The sequence below is a fragment of the Lytechinus variegatus genome, chromosome 14 (assembly GCF_018143015.1).
Source record: "Lytechinus variegatus isolate NC3 chromosome 14, Lvar_3.0, whole genome shotgun sequence".
Lineage (NCBI taxonomy): Eukaryota > Metazoa > Echinodermata > Echinoidea > Temnopleuroida > Toxopneustidae > Lytechinus > Lytechinus variegatus.
The window spans coordinates 20303664-20321010 of NC_054753.1; the positions used below are offsets into that span (position 1 = coordinate 20303664).

Sequence of the window (17347 nt, forward strand, 5' to 3'; positions counted from 1 at the left end):
CATCTTCTCACTTCTCTCTCTCACCGACTACCCCCCCCCCCCTCCTCGTTCTATTTAGTTAGTATTCAACATGCTCAAAGTTTGACCAGATTTAATACAATTTTATCATATTTACAATTTAATGAAAAGAGAAATCCATAGATTCAATTCAAGAGGAATAATCGGTATGTGCTCGATATACTTCAATTTTAATCAAATATGCATTTTTTAGATAGTAAACTCTAGATTGTCCTCTCGGAATAATTTTCCCTCGTTTTCTATCTTCACCGTTTACATATCTCATAAAATGATCGGATATCTGTTTTGTTTCAATTGTTTTTACTTTTGGGTTTGCTAAATGCATTCTAATACATATTGGCCGAAGAGAATAAAACAGTCGAATATAAAATGTAGCCTATGTATAATGTAGTAATGATTCGCAACTATAGGGGCCTTTTTCTGTAAAGGTGATTCTTTATTTAAGTAAACAAGATATTCATTCTACTGTCAGCATATCAAGAGATAAAAAGTTTTCTATATTTTCTGGATAGTTGCTGGTAATCGATACCTATACCATTCCCATTTATACAGTATAATGTATAAGTCTACAAGGGTCCCGTAACACAAAAGTTGGCGATTGATCGTATGCAATTGGTATTCATGATTAATTGTACATTGTAGTCAATTCAATCAATCGTAGAGATATTCATCTAAGATGATTGTTAAGGTTCGTGTAACAGGCCCCAGACGTTCATTTCAAAACATGAGCTCCATTTGCTCTTTTTCATGTTGAACTAACTAGGCGAGATAACACAAAGGTTAGCGATTAATCGCTAAATGAAATAGCCTATCAAGATCGTCGTTGCATGCGTATTTTGCTCACTAGACTGAATAGGAACCAATCAGAATTGTTCTTTCAAATAATGTGCTACGGGACGCTGATGTCATTGGTTATACATTTAAAATAAATTCATCTCATAGCTACGCATAGTCACTAATAGTGATTCATTCATGGCGTCAGGAAACATGTGTTATAAAATAATACAAACCTTATGCCGAAATTATAAAGCCTTAAATTTTGTAATCAATTTCCTTTTAAAATACTCTTTCCCCGTGGATAAACAGAGTCGTTCTAAACATAGGTCATAACTATACACAAGAGAATGTCAGAGACTAACCTCTGAGAGAGCAGTAACTCGATAACATGCATTTATAATATATAAATCGTGATATTTACACAAGAAAAAATAATTTATACATCAAATTCAAAGTACAATTACATGTTCTTAAAAGAAAATTACCACAAATCGACCTGGAGTTGCCCCTCTACGTTAAAGGTGATAACCAGGTCTTTCGAATTATTGCATAGAAGTTTGGGTTGCTTTTTTTCAGGCTGCTTTCATGATCTTAAACTTGCAATGAAAAAGAAACCGAACTTTTGGGGATAGAGATTGCTGGAATGTTCTTGAAAAAGCAAATAAATGGTGTCAATTTGGGGGATCTAAAGCGATCGTGGTTACATATATACTTGAATGTAAACAGAGAAAATCTGGCACTGAACACTTGAGTATATGAGTCGAATAGCAATTGAACGTTTAAGTTAATCTAGAATTAAAGATAGTGGAATCTATCTTTATGAATTTTCTCTAAATAATTCTTATAAAGACTTTACACATTAATATAACGATAATGGACGATTTGTAATTATACTTTACACCGTATACAATACATTCCTATATGCAATATTATGTATATAATAATTGAGATAAAGTTTGTATTTAAATACGCATATATTAGAAAATGAATATAAATTATATATTCACATCTCCACCTGTTCACTAATTTATACTAAACCATTGTAATTTCTTGTCAGTTTGTTCAATTTTTTTGTATTTATTTATTTCATTTCTGTTTTATATAAGTTAATTGTGCGCCTTGAGTGTCATGGACAATTATGTGCGCTATACAAATCTTTAATTATTATTATTATTATTATCAGTAGTATATCACATTAAGTGATTCTATCATTGGATGAAGATATCACATGGTAAGTAATATACATGTAATACTGAATATCGACACGTGTTAAAGTAAATTTGTATTGTAGCAGGATGAAAGCACGTCAGTCCCCATACTACATGGTGCGATATAACGTGGATTACAGTGATACCTTGATGAAATATAAATTTTTACCACAAGCACAGGCGAGCATGTCTGGGGAGAGGGAAACTAAGAAAGACCAATAATCTTTCAATGTCATATCAAGTGCTTTGAATTCAACTCTTTCCTTCAGGTTCAGACCATCAAGATCATAGAGCCTGATCACGACGCTACTATTCTTCCTATCAACACTCGCTACATACACCCTGTCCTGCTCATCCACTGCAGCAAACAGGTAGACACTCCATGGAGCTTGTAGAGACTCACCAGCATTCCCATCCCTGTCATAGACCGTCACCACCCTTGGATCGTCCCAACATGAACTCGTGACGATCAAACCCGTCCTGGTGGTAGATGCCTGCCTCGTATAGTGCTTTGTTTGAACAGTGTGTTTAAGAGTGGATCCTGTCGGGTCATAGATATAGACTTGTTTTCTATAGTTAGTAATGATGATTTCATCTGATGGACTTCTGTTAACTCTGACATAAATTCCATTGTTTCTCACGTGGATTGTTGCTTTCCTAGAGCCAAGGCGAGAGTAGATGTGGGCTTCTGTAGTATCAGTGGACACGCATAACGCCCCGTCCCGTTGCAACATCAGATCATAACATTTCATGTCACTTAAGGCTGATATGTTACTATATCGCTGCTTACCACCATTTGAATCAATGATATCAATACCTTGTGCATAATCCCCATACACGATAGCGACAGTGCTATGGGAGTGCCTTGCCATACCGGACATCTCTCCCCGTAGAGCAACACGCTGAATGACTTCCATCTTGGGATCTGGTCCTGAAATACTCCCGAGGTCAAGACGAGTGTCGTCTGCAGGTTTGAACCTCTTCTCCTGTGCTTTCTTCTTAATAGCTTCCGCAGAAGTGTGATCAGTATATTCTGAAATGCTCCCGAGGTCAAGACGAGTATCATCTGCTGGTTTGAACCTCTTCTCCTGTGCTTTCTTCTTAATAGCTTCCGCAGAAGTGTGATCAGTAACCTCCTTCAGCATGGTATCCAGCTCCTCACAGAGCAAGGTATGAGCAGATAGAGTGTCTGTCTCAAGATGACCTAGTCTGTCATTATCTACCAAAGTAATTGAACTACAAATACTCTTGATCCTCTGTCGATCTTTTAACTTCAAGACGTCGAGGTCGTCATCAAAACTATTATGTAAGGCATGTATTTGGTCGGTGAGATTTCGAAGATTTTCTTCCAGCTCCTTGGCCTTGATGCTGTAGGCTTGCCTGACATCATCTAGTAGTGTCTGCACTGCAGTGTGTACCTCATGACGTTGTATTTCTATGTTCTGAATGTTCTTCTCCAGCTCTGCTTTCTTGTCGGCACAGCGTTGGGCAAGGCCTGTCACCTATATGAATTGAAAGTGTGATAAGTAAAGTCAGTAAACACAGCGAGTTAGATTTGGATCCTTAAATGATAAAACAACAAATTATATACGAAACGAAAGTAAATCACACAGAGTAACAGACAATATTCTGAATAAGCTCGAAAAGAGACCACATATATCCATAAATTGCATGTCACATTGAAACAATAACGATAGTAAGCATCACTGTAATTCACATAAAGAATAAAGAACAACTGGATTAGATGCAACAGTTATAATATTGATGATGGTATTACAAATTATAATCATTATCATTGTGTAATCAGCAGCATCCATTATTATCATAATAATGATTATCACTATTTTAGTTTTTTATTAAAAATATTATTATCATTAGTTATTAGTGGTGGTGGTAGTAGTAGTAGTAGTGGTAGTCATAGGCGGATCCAGGGGGGCCCAAGGGGCCCGGCCCCCCCCCCCCCTATTGGCGGAGCAAAAAAAAGAAAAAAGGGGGAAAGAAAGAAAAAAAGGAAAAAGAAGGGAAAAGAATGAAGAAAAAAGAAGGGGGAACATCAGAGAGGAGGAAGGCGAATGAATAAAATAAGATGAGTGGAAAGAATATTTCATGCCACTGTACAGTATAAAATTTTCGCTCGCGCTTCGCGCTCGCATTGCCTTTTAGGGGATTAATATATTTTGCTCAATATGGAACTTAAATATCAAATTTTGTAGTCAATATACAAAACATATTTCAGCTCGGATATTCAAACTTTAATTATTTTATTTCATTTACAGATTGATTTTTAAAAAGTGCTCTGCAAGAATTTGTTTTATCTTCTGAATATTAACATTTTCTGCTCGCGCTGCGCGCTCGCAAAATTTGATTCGTCAGGTAGCTATTACTTTTCCTGCATTCCATAAAGTTTTCAAATATCCCTATTCAGGTCAAATTGCCAAAACGTAATAGCTAGCGCTGCACGCTCGCATGTTGATTGGTGATTTGATTTGTGTATCTCAATATTAATTATATAACAAACTACTAAAAATCCCCATTTCATGACAGTTTATCAAAAATATGATGACATAATGATCTTAGAATGTCCCTGCCCTATGTCAAAACTAATAATAATGAAACATATCAGATCTTTTTTTAACTGTGATTCATATCCACCTCATATTTTTCCTACAAAGTGCTTGAAATACAGAGCTTAATTTGACCTTTTTTCAGATTGGAATATCAAATATTTTAAGCTCGAGGTTCGCGCTCGCTTTATTGATTTTCATGATGAAAAAGGTATTTAGAATGCCCAGATTCTAGGTCGAAATCTGAAACACGCGCAAGCATGTTTATTCAGATACGCAGCTTGTTCTCTCTTTCAATCATTATGAGCCTATATATCCAGTGTCAGATCAGAATATCAAAAATTTTCTGCTCACCCTTTGCGCTCGCATTATTAATGTAGGATGATATCAAGTTATACCCATTTTTTCATGATTTACAAAACATGAAGAGAGTGTCACATTTTTAAGTTTGAAATCAAATTTTTCTTTCCGCTTGTTCTTCGCGCTCACATCGATTGTTTGGTTATAATACTTATATCATTCATGATTACAAAAAATGCATAAAACCTTATTTTTTTAGGCCGGAACGTCAAAAAATTTCAGCTCGCGCTTCGCGCTCGCATTATATAATCATTGAAATATGTATATGGCTAACTGCAAATTGTCTTTAACAGGTCCCTCTTCGAGAAGGCCAGAACGCATTATAAAAAATATCTGCTCGCTTTTCGCGTTCGCAGTAATTATCTAGTCACATACGCATCTTCTTCAAGTTTACAAACACTGCCCAAAATGTTCAAATGAATTTTCAGGACAAAATACGTGAAATTTCAAAATTGTTAACTCGCACTTCGCGCTCACACTATTTTAATAGAGCTTATGAAATTATTACATAAGAATAAAGCTAAGAAATTACTGTTAGGACATGTGCGTTTTGCCCCCCCCCAAAAAAAAAAAAAAATCACGATCACGAAAAAAAGAGAATAGGAAAGGGAAAAGGGTGAAATATACATGTAATATTACTTCTTATCAATTTTACGCGATACGCCATTTCGAGCCCCCTCAATTTTTTGGCTCATTACGCCACTGCATGGGACAACCCTTTCAAAGAAACAATCAACTTTGAGCGACCGTTCGGGGAAAATATAGGTGAAAAAAAATCGGGCTCCCCCCCATTGGCAGAGGCTGGAACCGCCCCTGGTGGTAGTAGTAGAAGTAGAAGTAGTAGTACTACTACTAGTAGTAGTAATAGTAGTAGTAGTAGTAGTGGTGGTGGTGGTAGTAGTAGTAGTAGTAGTAGTAGTAGAAGTAGTAGTAGTAGTAGTAGTAGTAGTAGTAGTAGTAGTAGTAGTAGTAGTAGTAGTAGTAGTAGTAGTAGTAGTAGTAGTAGTAGTAGTAGTAGTAGTAGTAGTAGTAGTAGTAGTAGTAGTAGTAGTAGTAGTAGTAGTGGTAGTGGTAGTAGTAGTGGTGGTAGTAGTAGTAGTAGTAGTAGTAGTAGTAGTAGTAGTAGTAGTAGCAGCAGTAGTAGTAGTAGTAGTAGTAGTAGTAGTAGTAGTAGTAGTAGTAGTAGTAGTAGTAGTAGTAGTAGTAGTAGTAGTAGAAGTAGTAGTAGTACTAGTAGTAGTAGTAGCTCCAGCTCTGCTTTCTTGTCGGCACAGCGTTGGGCAAGGCCTGTCACCTATATGAATTGAAAGTGTGATAAGTAAAGTCAGTAAACACAGCGAGTTAGATTTGGATCCTTAAATGATAAAACAACAAATTATATACGAAACGAAAGTAAATCACACAGAGTAACAGACAATATTCTGAATAAGCTCGAAAAGAGACCACATATATCCATAAATTGCATGTCACATTGAAACAATAACGATAGTAAGCATCACTGTAATTCACATAAAGAATAAAGAACAACTGGATTAGATGCAACAGTTATAATATTGATGATGGTATTACAAATTATAATCATTATCATTGTGTAATCAGCAGCATCCATTATTATCATAATAATGATTATCACTATTTTAGTTTTTTATTAAAAATATTATTATCATTAGTTATTAGTGGTGGTGGTAGTAGTAGTAGTAGTAGTAGTGGTAGTCATAGGAGGATCCAGGGGGGCCCAAGGGGCCCGGCCCCCCCCCCCCCCCCCCTATTGGCGGAGCAAAAAAAAAGAAAAAAGGGGGAAAGAAAGAAAAAAAGGAAAAAGAAGGGAAAAGAATGAAGAAAAAAGAAGGGGGAACATCAGAGAGGAGGAAGGCGAATGAATAAAATAAGATGAGTGGAAAGAATATTTCATGCCACTGTACAGTATAAAATTTTCGCTCGCGCTTCGCGCTCGCATTGCCTTTTAGGGGATTAATATATTTTGCTCAATATGGAACTTAAATATCAAATTTTGTAGTCAATATACAAAACATATTTCAGCTCGGATATTCAAACTTTAATTATTTTATTTCATTTACAGATTGATTTTTAAAAAGTGCTCTGCAAGAATTTGTTTTATCTTCTGAATATTAACATTTTCTGCTCGCGCTGCGCGCTCGCAAAATTTGATTTGTCAGGTAGCTATTATTTTTCTGCATTCCATAAAGTTTTCAAATATCCCTATTCAGGTCAAATTGCCAAAACGTAATAGCTAGCGCTGCACGCTCGCATGTTGATTGGTGATTTGATTTGTGTATCTCAATATTAATTATATAACAAACTACTAAAAATCCCCATTTCATGACAGTTTATCAAAAATATGATGACATAATGATCTTAGAATGTCCCTGCCCTATGTCAAAACTAATAATAATGAAACATATCAGATCTTTTTTTAACTGTGATTCATATCCACCTCATATTTTTCCTACAAAGTGCTTGAAATACAGAGCTTAATTTGACCTTTTTTCAGATTGGAATATCAAATATTTTAAGCTCGAGGTTCGCGCTCGCTTTATTGATTTTCATGATGAAAAAGGTATTTAGAATGCCCAGATTCTAGGTCGAAATCTGAAACACGCGCAAGCATGTTTATTCAGATACGCAGCTTGTTCTCTCTTTCAATCATTATGAGCCTATATATCCAGTGTCAGATCAGAATATCAAAAATTTTCTGCTCACCCTTTGCGCTCGCATTATTAATGTAGGATGATATCAAGTTATACCCATTTTTTCATGATTTACAAAACATGAAGAGAGTGTCACATTTTTAAGTTTGAAATCAAATTTTTCTTTCCGCTTGTTCTTCGCGCTCACATCGATTGTTTGGTTATAATACTTATATCATTCATGATTACAAAAAATGCATAAAACCTTATTTTTTTAGGCCGGAACGTCAAAAAATTTCAGCTCGCGCTTCGCGCTCGCATTATATAATCATTGAAATATGTATATGGCTAACTGCAAATTGTCTTTAACAGGTCCCTCTTCGAGAAGGCCAGAACGCATTATAAAAAATATCTGCTCGCTTTTCGCGTTCGCAGTAATTATCTAGTCACATACGCATCTTCTTCAAGTTTACAAACACTGCCCAAAATGTTCAAATGAATTTTCAGGACAAAATACGTGAAATTTCAAAATTGTTAACTCGCACTTCGCGCTCACACTATTTTAATAGAGCTTATGAAATTATTACATAAGAATAAAGCTAAGAAATTACTGTTAGGATATGTGCGTTTTGCCCCCCCCCCCAAAAAAAAAAATCACGATCACGAAAAAAAGAGAATAGGAAAGGGAAAAGGGTGAAATATACATGTAATATTACTTCTTATCAATTTTACGCGATACGCCATTTCGAGCCCCCTCAATTTTTTGGCTCATTACGCCACTGCATGGGACAACCCTTTCAAAGAAACAATCAACTTTGAGCGACCGTTCGGGGAAAATATAGGTGAAAAAAAATCGGGCTCCCCCCCATTGGCAGAGGCTGGAACCGCCCCTGGTGGTAGTAGTAGAAGGAGAAGTAGTACTACTACTAGTAGTAGTAATAGTAGTAGTAGTAGTAGTGGTGGTGGTGGTAGTAGTAGTAGTAGTAGTAGTAGTAGTAGAAGTAGTAGTAGTACTAGTAGTAGTAGTAGTAGTAGTAGTAGTAGTAGTAGTAGTAGTAGTAGTAGTAGTAGTAGAAGTAGTAGTAGTAGTAGTAGTAGTAGTAGTAGTAGTAGTAGTAGTAGTAGTAGTAGTAGTAGTAGTGGTAGTGGTAGTAGTAGTGGTGGTAGTAGTAGTAGTAGAAGTAGTAGTAGTACTAGTAGTAGTAGTAGCAGTAGTAGTAGTAGTAGTAGCAGCAGCAGCAGCAGTAGTAGTAGTAGTAGTAGTAGTAGTAGTAGTAGTAGTAGTAGATGTAGTACTAGTAGTAGTAGCACTAGTAGTAATAGTCCAATTATTTTCATTATTATCGTCCTCACAATCATAATCATTATCAAAAACTATAATTGCTCTTTATTCTTCTCGATATCAAAGATCACCCTCAATATTTGATATCAGTGTATAACCATACATACCAAATCTACCTTTTTACGCAGTAAAAATACTGTTTGAAATTTATATGCAAGCTGTTAAAACTCACAGAACTAATTTAAATAATTTAATCTCTTAAACCGCAAAGTTTGAGCTTAAACATTTAATTCTCAATCTAACTTTCAATAGAAAATAGCCTTGCATAAAATGTGTGTATAAAATGTTGTTAATTTTTCTATACAATGGTGTTCAATCCTACAGGTAGTTGTTTAATAGAATACGCAAGTGATTAAAAAATGTTAATAAGCACAGTTTGAATTTGATATTTGATTCTAAAAAAAAAATAAGCAAGGTTGTTTACACTTCTAAACAACTACTGTAAGGCTCAAATATTAAACAGCGATATGTATTTTTAAACAGTTTTTACTGTGATGGTTATGAATAAATTTACCTTCCGTCGCAACTCCTGCTCAAAGTTAACCTGGTTCTTGATTTTGTGATTTTGATGATCAACGAGTACGCACTTGTGACAGACGTGGACCTTACAATCCTCACAAAACATATCTTTGTTCTCTTGTTTGTGGATGGAACACTTTTCGAATAAATGACCAATGCTGACCTTCCCTTCGATGACATCATCCATGGATACAATCTCATGACCTTCGAAGACGACTGTAAGATGTTGATGACAATGTAAGCACTCACTACACATGTAATAATTACATGTTTTGCAGAATGATACAGCGTCTTTCAGAGACTTGCAAGCGGTGCATTTCTGGCAATTCTCAAGGACAGCATTCATCCCTCCACACTTGGCGTGGTAATCGTCTACGCATCCGTTTATGGAGACATTGAGGCGGAGATCATCGACACGGTTGACGGACAACTTGGTGATCTCCCTGCAGAGAGGACAGACCATGTGATCAAGGTCCTGGTGGGTTAGATCGTATTTCTTGAGGCATCTCCTACAAAATGTGTGTCCACATGAAGTTAAGATTGTCGCTTCGACAAATATATCAAGGCATAATGGACATATCAGATTCGATGAAGAGCTTGAAACTTTGTCTGATTCACACTTCTCAGCCATCGCTAAATCAATTTACGAACACGAGATTTAAATTCCAACGAATATAAAGCATATATGTCTTTCAGTACTGATGTATATTGAAACGTCCAGTTCGTGTTAATACGCAGTGATCTAGCATCCCAGCTTCATACTATTATTGTACTTCAATACAAATTCAACTACAAGTCAGACACACCCTCTTTGAACGCTTTAAAACAATGGAACCGGGCATTAGCGGCGGAAGCCAAACATTTTAGGGGACCACCAAATATCTTTGACAAGGAAAAAAAGGCCATCAACCAAAACATTTAGGGGGTGACGCAGGAAAGAAAAAATGACGAGCAAAAAAAAGTTAGCAACTAAGAATTAGGGGGGGTCGTCCCCCACCTCAAATTTCGGGGGACACGTCTCCCCGTCCCCCCCCCCCGCATCCGCTGCCTATCAGACTGGGTAGTATCAACTACCTTTGAACTTGACTGCGCGTTTTGTATTTATTCATCGATAAGAGGTGTCAGGCATTTTCGTGTATATGTGTAAAATCCCACAATGGGTGATTGTATCCTTCAAATATTGTATGCATGCAATTATATTTCTCTATCAAGAAGATATTTTATTAGGTTACCTGACTTGAATTTTCGAATTTTCCTTTATTAAAAAACAGTATTCTGTGTAACTCATTGAGAGATCTTATCATGTAAAAACACAAAAAGAGTCAATTGTCCATGTTTTTTTCATTCATATATGCAAAAATCCCGGAATGGATGATTTGATATTTCCAATATTTTATGCATCTCTTTTTCTCTATCAAGAAAACATTTTATTAGGTTACCCGACTTAAATGTTCCATTTTTTTCTTTAAAGACAGACAGAATCTGTTTTCATCATTTAAATATCTGATTATGTAAACAAAAGTATTTTTTGTTACCATGACTTTGTGTAAAAATTCCAGCATGGATGATTTTATAATTTCAATATTGTTTGTATCTCTATTTCTCTATCAAGAAATGATTCTATGAGGCAACCTAACTTAAATGGTCTATTTTTAAGAGATCTTATTCGGTAGCAAGAACAAAAATCTTCAATGGAAAATTCTGAGTCTGTATGTCGATTGATATTGTTTTGTAAAATTGTGGTTTTATGCTTTTTTACATTGTTTGAGTAAAAGAAAATTAGTCAGTAATGTTTGTGTTGTGATAATTCTATCTAAAAAAAAATATTTGTATCTCTCTCTCATCTCTGATTCTCGCTCAGGTTTCATCTCATGTACTCCTGATCCACTCATCTTATATTCTCTCACAACTCCCCCTCTCCCTCCCTCTCTCTATCTCTCTCTCTCTCTCTTTATTTCTTTCTGTGTTTTATTTTTTTTCTTTGTTTGTGTATTTTACTATCTTTTTTCATTTTGTTTTCTTGTAGTAAGGGTGTCTTTATCAATGTTTCTTGTTGTCTTTGTTTGTTCCTTCTTTCCTTTTAATTTTTTTCTACATGTATGTTTGTTCGGGGGTACTTTCTTTGTATGTTTTCCTAGCTTTGTTTTTTTAATACCTTAAAAAGTGGCTCCGGACCCGTTCCTTGTACACTGTTCCTTGTAGAAAGTTAGTCAAGATTCAAGAAGTTTATTTTCATTTCCATGACAATTACAAATCCAATAAAGATACAAATCAAAGTATGAGTACAAAATCCATTTACCTCAGCATAATTACATAATAACAGCTTGTATAAAATAGTATTAAGTGTGCATGGAAATGAACCCTGCCAAAAATGTACTTCTTCATGCTCAGTGTTGAATATAGACAACAGCACTACAATGTTCAGCGAGCCCAGAGAAACAAACTTTCTTGTATTTGAAAGTTTGTCACCTTAATTCATTATTACATATCTAAAATATGACAAAACCTGAACACATACTATGTTCATTTTTGGGGTGGGATTTACTAACTTTGGAGTTCCACTGTAATACTGTCAATATAAATGACAAAGATTCTCATTAACATGATCAAGAGATGAATAGAATTTCTACTAAATTGTTGCTACAGTAGGCCCTATCAGTATTCATGTAATTATGAATTATTGTCAATTATCTTACTTAACACGATTCCATGTTGAAAAAATAAAGACTTAAATCACCAAGAAAATATTACGCACATAGTGTACCCGAAGCAATAGCACCGTTTAAGAAGTTGGAATAGCGCCATCATACACAGTTTTGAAACCAGTCTTACTTTCTTAATAATCATTTCGAAAAACCGATATTATTGTTTTGAAGTTTCTTTCCTATTCCTCTTTGCTACTCTATTTTTCAATTTCTTATTTTTTTCTTTCTATCCATCATTGTTTCTTTCTTTAATTATTTCTCCCTTTCTTTCAGCCCCCCCCCCCCCCCCTCCTCCCCCTCCCCCTCTCTCTCCCATTCTCTTTCCTTCCTTTCTCACAGAGCGTTCGTGCATGGCCCATTTTGATAATTATTTCGTAATCAGTGTCCACCTAAAGTTCTTCCTTATCTTAATAATATTTTTTTGATAAAGATTATGTCATGAGCATGTCAGTCGAGATAAATTTGCTGTTCTAAATATAGATCAAGGAAAACCTAATCTTATTTCATTTTCATCGCGTGCGTTCAAAAGCAATTTATATCTCAATTATCATCTTTAACATCTATCTCTGCTTATCACCACCATACGTATTAACGATGGTTATTCCGTTATAACTATTATCATCACCGTCATCATCATCATTACCATCATCATCGTTATCTTTACCATCTTTACTACCATCTTCATTACCACCATGTCACCATTATCTTCATCATCATCATTGTCGTCGTCATCATCCTCAACACTACCACCACCACCATCTTCAAAACTACTGTCATCATCATTATCGCTATCATCTTCACCACCACTATTATCGTTATCATCATCAATAACACCACCACGAAAATCACTATACATTCATAATGATAGTAATAATAAGAACAACCTTCGTCATCACAACCACCACCCCTATCATCACCACCACCACCACTACCGCCACCATTGTCATCAATGTAGTCATCATCGCCATCATCACCACCACGACTACCATCATTTGAATAATCTTCATCACCATCTATCATAGTAATCATCTTTATCTTCATCACTATCATCACCATCATCATCATTATATCGTCATAATCATTGCCATCATGATTATCATCATCATTACCATCACCATCATCACCACCACCATCATCACCACCACCACCACCACTACCGCCACCACTGTCATCAACGTAGTCATCATCGCCATCATCACCACCACCCCTATCACCATGCACCACGACTACCATCGTTTGAATAATCTTCATCACCATCATCATCTGTCATAGTAATCATCATTAACTTTATCACTATCATCACCATCATCATCATATATCGTCATCATTGCCATCATTATCATGATCATCATTACCATCATCATTACCATCATCATCATCACCACCATCACCATCATTACCATCATCATCATCATTACTATCATCATCAACATCATCCTCATCATCATCATCACCATCATCATTACCATCATCAACATCATCATCATTACCATCACATTAGCAATTCACAAATGTATTCGAGATGACACCCCCTCCCCCTTCCTCAACCTTTTTGTTATAGAAACTCTTGGAATTGATGTTGGTGTCTCGGTGATTATCTGTTAAAATTATTCTACCAGAATTTGGTAATGTTAAATATACATGTATAAGTTTGGGGTTTTTTACCGAAATTAGTGATAAACAGTTTTTGTTGTTTAAGTAAATCATTTTCTCGCTCCCTTTCTCTCTCTCACCGACTACCCCCCCCCCCCCTCCTCGTTCTATTTAGTTAGTATTCAACATGTTCAAAGTTTGGCCAGACTTGATTCAATTTATCATATTTACAATTTAATGAAAAGAGAAATCCATAGATTCAATTCAAAAGGAATAATCGGTATGTGCTCGATATACTTCAATTCTAATCAAATATACATTGGTAGTTTTTAAATACCAAACTCTAGATTGTCCTCTCTGAACAATTTTCTCTCGTTTTTCTATCTTGATCGTTTACATATCTCATAAAATAATCGGATATCCATTTGCTGTCTCGTTTGCTTTGATATATAATATGCATTCTAATACATATAGGCCTAAGAGAAAAACAATCGAATATCAAAATGTAGCTTTTGTATAATGTAATATCATCATGCATCTTTATGCGCCTTTCATCTGTTATGGTGATTCTTGATTAAAGTATAAAACAAAATATTTATTCTACAGTCAGCATATCAAAATATAAAAAATATTTTTCTATATTTTGATATTAGATAGTTGGTAATAATCGATACCTATAGCATTCCCATTTAAGTCTACAATGGTCCCGTAACACAAAAGTTGGCGATTGATGGTATGCTTGGTATTCATGATTAATTGTACATTGTAGTCAATTCAATCAATCGTTGAGATATTCATCTAAGATGCTTGTTGAGGTTCATGTTACAGGCCCCAGAAGTGCATTTCCAAACATGACGCCCATTTGCTCTTTTTTTCATGTTGAACTAACTAGGCGAGAGAACACAAAGGTTAGCGATTAATCGCTAAATGAAATAGCCAATCAGGATCGTCGTTGCATGCGTATTTTGCTCACTAGACTGAATAAGAACCAATCAGAATTGTTCTTTCAAATTCGTTTGACCGGCCCTGATGTCACTGGTTATACATTCAAAATAAATTCATCTAATAGCTACGCATAGTCACTAATAGTGGTGCATTCACGGCGTCAAGAAACACATATTATTAAATAAAACAAACCTTATACCGAAATTAAAAAACTATAAGTTTTGTAATCAATTTACTTTTAAAATACTCTTTCCCCATGGATAAACAGAGTCGTTCTAAACATAGGTCATAACTATACGCAAAAGAATGTCAGAGACTAACACATGAGAGAGCAGTAACTCGATAACATGCATTTATAATATATAAATCGTGATATTTACACAAGAAAAAAATAATTTATACATCAAATTCAAAATACAATTACATGTTCTTAAAAGAAAATTACCATAAATCGACCTGGAGTTGCCCCTCTACGTTAAAGGTGATAACCAGGTCTTTCGAATTATTGCATAAAAGTTTGAGTTGCTTTTTTGCACGTTTCTTTTTTTTTCAGGCTGCTTTCATGATCTTAAACTTGCAATAAAAAAGAAACCGAACTATTTTCGGACTTGTACTAATAAAAATACATAATGGCTAGTTGTTTGGATTTTTCTTTTTTGCCAGATCAATGTTTACAATCTTCCATTTTCACTTAATTACAATATGTAATTTCGAAAAAAAGGTGGTTTGGATTTTTTACACCGATGTGTTATCGTAACGAGCAAAATGGGGATAGAGATTTCTGGAAGGTTCTTGAAAAAGCAAATAAATGGTGTCAATTTGGGGGATCTGAAGCGATCGTGGTTACATATATACTTGAATGTAAACAGAGAAAATCTGGCACTGAACACTTGTAATAGTATATGAGTCGAATAGCAACATGAACGTTTACCTTGAGTTAATCTAGAATTAAAGATAGTGGAATCTATCTTTTTGAATTTTCTCATAAATAATTCTTAGAAAGACATCTACACATTAATATAAAGATAATGGACGATTTGTAATTATACTTTACACCGTATACAATACAGACTTCTAAATGCGACATAACTGTAATTAATTAGTGAACCAGTGTTAGTGTATTTATACACGCGATATTTTGCTGTGATAATTATGAATAAATTCACCTTCTGTCGCAATTCCTGCTCAAGTTTAACCTATTCTTGACATTTGTGATTCTTGATGATGAACTGAGTACGCACTTGTGAAGTACTATATACATGTAATACCTGAAAATGACACTATGTTCTCTGATTTGTGGATGGAAACTTGTCGTTTCCATACCAATGGTGAGATAAACTTCTGATGACATACATCCTGTTTGATGAAATCTCATTGATCTTGTCAAAGACTGACAGATATTGATGAGATTGCAAACATTTAACACACTATGTAGTTATTACAGGTGCAGAATGAACTCATCTCCTTGAGCTTGCACACCGTCAAGATCATGGAGCATCTCGAGGACAGCATTTATCCCTCAACACTTGGCTGGTACATCATGTCTCTACGCATCCGTTGATGGAGACATTGAGCGGAGATCATCGACACGGTTAGGCAGATCACAACTTGGTGTTCTCCCTGCAGAGAGGACAGACCATGTGATCAAGGTCCTGGTGGGTTAGATCGTATTTCTTGAGGCATCGCCTACAAAATGTATGTTCACATGAAGTTAAGATCGTCGCCTCGACAAATATATCAAGACATAATGGACATATCAGGTTCGGTGAAGAATTGATGCTTTCTCTGATCCACACTTCTCAGCCATCGCTAAATTAATTTACAAACACGAGATCTAAATTCCAACTATAAACATATACATGTATGTCTATCAGGACTAATGTATGTTGAAACGTCAAGTTCGAGTTATAACACAGTGATGCAGCTTCATATTATTGTCATACTTCAATACAAATTCAACTACAAGTCAAACACACCCACTTTGAACATCCTATAACAATAGAACTGGGTATTCCCAGCTACCTTTGAACTTGACTGCGCGTTATATATCGTTGATAGAGGGCGTGGCATTATCAAGATCGTATCTCTGTGCAAATTATGCATTTTCGTCTTCATGTGCAAAATCCCACATTTGGATGATTATATCTTTCAAATATATTATGCATCCAATTCTATTTCTCTATCAAGAAGATATTTTATTAGGTTACCAGACATGAATTTTCGAATTTTCCTTTATTAAAAGACAGTATTCTGTGTAACTCATTCATATATCTTATTATTTTTTAAAAAAGAAAAAATGTCAATTTTTATCTTTCTTCATAGGCCTATGCATAAATCACAGAATGGATGATTTGATATTTCCAATGTTTTATGCATCTCCTTTTCTCTATCAAGAAAATATTTCATTAGGTTACCGGACTTAAATGTTCCAATTTTCCTTTATCAAAAGACAGAATCTGTTTTCATTATTTAGAGATCTGATAATGTAAAAAAAGGGTATTTTTTTCCATAATTTTTGTCTTCATGTGTAAAAATCCCAGCATAGATTATTTGATATTTTCGATAATGTATGCATCTCTGTTTCTCTATCAAGAAGAGATTCTGTTGGTTTACATGACTAATATTTCATATTTTGAGAGATCGTATTCAGTAACGAGAACAAAAATCT

The 17347-nt window shown here is 35.1% G+C and overlaps 1 protein-coding gene across 1 annotated transcript; it reads right to left on the reverse strand.

The window, feature by feature from the left end:
* Positions 1-1375: 1375 nt before the first annotated feature.
* LOC121427731 (E3 ubiquitin-protein ligase TRIM71-like) lies at positions 1376-10067 on the reverse strand. The gene is made up of 2 exons (XM_041624270.1): positions 9432-10067; positions 1376-3505 (listed from the first exon to the last, which is right to left on the reverse strand). Exons 1-2 carry the CDS (start codon positions 10065-10067, stop codon positions 2138-2140), a joined length of 2004 nt encoding a protein of 667 aa, XP_041480204.1. The 3' UTR covers positions 1376-2137.
* Between the last annotated feature and the right edge of the window lie 7280 nt (positions 10068-17347).

What these genes read in the sequence shown, in the direction of transcription:
- LOC121427731 (XM_041624270.1), bottom strand. Translation starts at nt 10,067, where the DNA reads ATGGCTGAGAAGTGTGAATCAGACAAAGTTTCAAGCTCTTCATCGAAT. An exon ending in AGCAGGAGTTGCGACGGAAG is followed by an intron (nt 3,506 to 9,431) that starts GTAAATTTATTC and finishes CAATTCATATAG; the next exon opens with GTGACAGGCCTTGCCCAACG.